We start from the raw sequence: 5,034 nt of genomic DNA, 5'->3' as shown, positions 1-5,034 counted from the left end.
TCATGTTTTAATGATTTATCGCCTGAACAAACTTATTCATTTATGATTTCAATGCCGTTTCTTGTTTGTTTGTAATGGAGACGCAGCTACTGGTTTGTTTTTCAGTGCAGATTAAAATCTTATTCTGTTGTAAGAGAATCAGTTTTAATGGCTGCATTTCCATTGCAGATGGACTCAAAACTTTGTTCTTCATTCTGCTAATGTTGAAAAAGCAAAACTTCCAGTGATTCCATAAAATAAGAAATCCAGTTAAAATGTGACTCAGTTTGTTGAGGCGATGGCACAAAAGGAAAATGCTGCGTCGTCATCCTGCCGTCTTCATGTCTGGTTGTTGAACATGAGAAATGCTTTGATACCAACAACAAAATAATACCAGCTCATCCTACTGCCAAGACTTTTTAAAACCAAAAACTGAGTTTTTGGTTTCCACTAATCAAATTTACTTTCTAAATGTCAGCTATTGATGGTGAATGGAAACACAGACAGTCATCACACTAATGTCTCTGGTTCTGCCGATTCAAACCTCCGTTAGGTGGCCGTCATCGTCCCGTTCAGAAACCGGTCTGAACACCTGAACCACTGGCTCTACTACCTCCATCCGGTCCTGATGCGTCAGCAGCTGGACTACGGTGTGTACGTCATCAACCAGGACGGAGACGGAGCGTTCAACCGGGCCAAGCTGATGAACATCGGATTTAATGAATCACTGAAGGAGTACGATTACGACTGTTTTGCCTTTTCGGATGTAGACCTGGTGCCAATAGACGACAGGAACCTCTACAGATGTTCTGACCATCCCAGACATTTATCAGTGGCTGTAGATAAATTTAACTACATCTTATCCTCAAAAACTGCCTTTGGTGGCGTCTCCCTGCTGACACAGCAGCAGTTCCTGAAGGTCAACGGTTTCTCAAACACGTTCTGGGGCTGGGGTGGCGAGGACGACGACCTGTACAACAGGATCATCCACAGAGGGATGTCCATAACTCGGCCGGACGCTCAGATTGCAAAATACAAAATGATCAAACATGGAAGAGACTTGCACAATGAGGTGAATCCAGAAAACGCTGTGAAAACACAAAAAACAGCAGAGAATATCGACACTGATGGACTAAATTCCCTCAACTTTACTGTCAAAGAGATTATGAAGGATGTACTGTACACTTTAATCTCTGTGGATGTTCGGTCGCCATGACGATGATTTACATACTGGATCTTACTTGGAATGGTGGCAGTTTGGCTTTGTTTCGACAGGTGTGTGTGTTTTCTTAAATGATGCATGGGTTTATTATCTTGGAAAATAACAGTCATGATATGAAAGTGTAAGTTAAATGTATGAACTTTGGTTACCAGAAAACACAAATACTTTTTACCCAAATGATTTTCTCAGTCAACAAGAAATCGTTTGGCTTGCTTGCTGTGGTAAGTGCCAGTAACACACATATTAACACACAGTTACATTTTTTGTGGTCAGTTTCTGTTTGACTGGTAAAGATGTGGGTAGTTTGAGAAAAAAGCTCCACTTCCAGTACGTTAAGCAACAGATGTGGTTTCTGAATAAATGTTTTGTAATTCGAAGCCGTTTTACCATAAAAGGTAAAGCATGAAGGTAGAACAGCTGAACAATGGTGTGAGAATAAGAAGATAATTTAAATGCACAAATAATATTTTGATGTTCTGGCATGTTTTGCTGTTATTGTGTGTTTTTATCTCACCATCCCACAACTTGTTTGAAAAAATGGCAGCAGGTTTCAAAATTTATCAGTTTCAATTTTTTGTTTAGCTTCAATTGTTTTTCTTTTGAGCAAACTTTATGGCACCTATTTAGCTTCATAGGAATGTAGAAATTCCTCCACTGTTGTCATTTTTGAAATTTTCCTAAAATGAGAAGATAATTTCAAGCTAGATTCCCTTTCAGCCATGTCAACTCAGTAAGAGGACAGGAAACAGAAGGGCGGTGAATCTTGGCAACATTTTTGCTCCCAACTAGTTAGCTGGTTAAAAATCAGCTCCTATTTGCTTTAGTGTCTGGGCTCTNCTGTCGGCTGGAAGTGTTGGGTTTGCCAGCCTGGTTCAGTTCCAGAGCTCAGTTTGACTTTCATGTCTGAACTCTGACATGAAATTCATTGTTTGTGCAACAATCCTGGCCAATAAAGTGAATCTAACGTGAATTAGCTCAACATAAATAAACTGATTTAAAGCTCTGTAATACTCTGTGAACAAATCAGGTGTTAAACCTTTTAATGTGTCGGTTCTGGTTCGTCTCACTGACTCAGAAAGACGTTTAGAGGATTTCTGTTGGAAACGGTGAGAGGAATATTAGAAATAGAAAAGAAATATTCCTTTTAAATGCACTAATATGGATCTGGGTGATAAAACTGAATATGACAAAAGTTTGTTTGGTTTACTTACGGTTAACAAGCACAATATATTCCTTTCTTCTGTGTGACTGTCACCATTTTTAGTAGATTATTATTATTAGTATTATTATTATTATTATTATTATTGTTGTTTTATTATTATTATTATTATCTTACTATCATTAGGGTCATTTCTCACTATTCAAAGAGAAACATTTTAAAGAATTTGGTCAGAAAGTTGGACTTTAAACTGCAGCGTTTTACTGCTGAGAAAACCGGAGAAAACCGGAGAAAACCAAAATCATCTCATGTTTGTCGCTGAGCGTCTCCTTAGTTCCCTTTCTTGACTTCCCTTTTCTCTTTGTTGTGTTAAATATGAAAGTGTTAATTTGATTTAAATGTGAAACATTTCACTCTTAGCTGTCTGAAATTAATGCCTTAGTCGTCACAGAAATGATGCGGCTGAGAGGAGACGTGTGAAAACTAAGAAAAGGATCAGAATCTGTGGTTATGATGTCCATGTAGTTTACATTTTTCCTCTTCTCATGCACGTTGTTGCTAGACCTGCCACAATAAACAATAAGTTAGTTAATTGCACGATGAATTAAAATTAGATCAATCATTTTAATTTGCATGATTTATCGTTTGTCTTTTTGCTGTTTTGGTCTCAACTAGTTTCTTTTTTCTGGAGGACATTTTTGTTCACAGATTATTCATAATTTGTTGCTTCTGTTGTTTTGTTTATTTAGGATATTTAAAATGTCTTCCAGTTCCAGTTTTAAATGTTTATTAAAATTTAATGCTTATTACCTTTGAGAATAAGTTCTTGCATTATTACGCTGTTATTACCATTATATTACCTCAAAATGGTCTCAAAACAACAACATTGTTTTTATTTATCTCAGTAACTTCTCGTACTGACAGAACCTTCTGCCGCTTTAATATATAAACTGTAATGAAATGTTTCCTGATCCAGTTCTGCAAGGTCCAAATGTCACATGCATATTTTTAAAATGTCGATCTATTATCATGTCTGTTGCAACAAAAGTATAAAAAATACATAATATTTGTTTTTTTTAGACAAACTATGTATAAAAAAATAAGTTTTCATTGATTCATTAAAATCAACCTGATAATTCCTGTTTTGTTGTTTTTACATCAGAACAAATTCAAAACACACCAGCAAGTCAACCTCTGACTGAAAGAAACAGGATGAAGAGTGGTCTAGTCAAAGTCTGACTGGACTTTAACGTGCATGTTGTTCAAACAGGAAAACCCCGAATGTGGCTGAGTAAGAACAGTTCCCACTACAGCGCAGTCAGAAACTCAGAGCTGCTGCGGATCCACCAACCTCAGCCCAGTTAGACGGCCAGTAGAACCAGTACTGGGTTTTTATTAGACCATCTCTGTTCCACAGAGTCTGTTTGAACTGATTCCCTCCTTAATTACAAAAAGCTTCATTTAATTTAATCACTGCATTTTATCTACATTGTATCATTTTTCTTATGATACAATGTATCATAAGATACTTTTCTTATAGTCCAACAGTTTGATGACCTGAAACATTTACATGATGAAGGTCATCTCAAGGTCACCTCCTGTTAAAACACGCTCAAGCATTTAGATCCAAACTTTTAGCCATTAGAGCTAAAAATGTCAAATTGAAAGGATTCAAGGGCCACATTTATTTCTAAAGATTTTTCAATTTTTTAATAATGTTGCAAATAGAGAATATTTTTTATAAAGCAAAGAAGTCAAATTTTTTGTAGAATAGGACCAAAATGTAAACAGTTTCTGCTGTTTAAATGACATATTTTTTCAAACATTTTGGGGATTTATTGCTAAGCAATGTTCATTAAAGACAAATGCTTTGTCTTGTACCTAAATGAATAAATATTTTAAGAAGATTTATTTGTAAAAATGGTGAGCTAATTTTACAACAATGTGTAAAATTCACATTGTTGAATTTTACATCCCTGAAACAGATGTTCTGAACAATGATTGCTTTATTCACCATCCATTGTCTAACATCCTGGTCCCTAATGGGTCGGGAGGCGGGGTCACCTGGACAGGTCGCAGTTATTACGTTATCATATTAATATATCTGATTTTGTCTACAGATGAATCATAATGCAGGTGTCGTTCCGCTGCACAGACAGAAAGTCTGACCTCTCAGCATGTGAGCCAACAGAGAGCAGCCATGTTTACAGCTGGAAAGTTCAAAGTTTAACATCATGAAGGAGAAGATCCGCAGCGTTCTGGCGCTTTCTGCCTTATTCACTCTGACGTGTTTCGCCGTGTTTTTACTCCACACCAAAGACACTTCTTTGGTTTTTCCTTCGGTGCCACAGCAGGTGGTGAAAAGCAACAGGAGCGTTTTTGGAGCGATGATGGATCATGTTTGGGTAATGAAGACCCCAGACGTCTCCATGGAAACAGCAGCGACCTCTGAGCCTCTGGATCCGTGTCCCGACACGCCTCCGTCTCTGGTGGGTCCACTTCTGGTCGAGTTTGAGACCAAACGAAGTCTGGAGCTGGTCAGGAAGCAGGTGGGGTCTCTGCTGCAGCAGGGAGGACGGTACAGACCCCCGAACTGCACCGCAAGGCAGAAGGTAGGCAGGAGATGTTGGCGGAGAAACGTTTGTGGAGAGCAAGTTAAATATAAATGAAAACA

General features: G+C 37.8%; 1 protein-coding gene across 1 annotated transcript; it reads left to right on the top strand.

The window, feature by feature from the left end:
• The first annotated feature begins 282 nt into the window (after positions 1–282).
• On the top strand, positions 283–1,226 carry LOC103130223 (beta-1,4-galactosyltransferase 1-like). Its single transcript, XM_016665760.1, has one exon. It carries the CDS (start codon positions 608–610, stop codon positions 1,193–1,195), a length of 588 nt encoding a protein of 195 aa, XP_016521246.1. The 5' UTR covers positions 283–607; the 3' UTR covers positions 1,196–1,226.
• The last annotated feature ends 3,808 nt before the right edge of the window (positions 1,227–5,034 follow it).

This window comes from Poecilia formosa, unplaced genomic scaffold, assembly GCF_000485575.1.
Source record: "Poecilia formosa unplaced genomic scaffold, Poecilia_formosa-5.1.2 Scaffold616, whole genome shotgun sequence".
In the NCBI taxonomy this organism is placed as follows: Eukaryota; Metazoa; Chordata; class Actinopteri; order Cyprinodontiformes; family Poeciliidae; genus Poecilia; species Poecilia formosa.
This window is presented reverse-complemented; position numbering and strand designations above follow the sequence as displayed.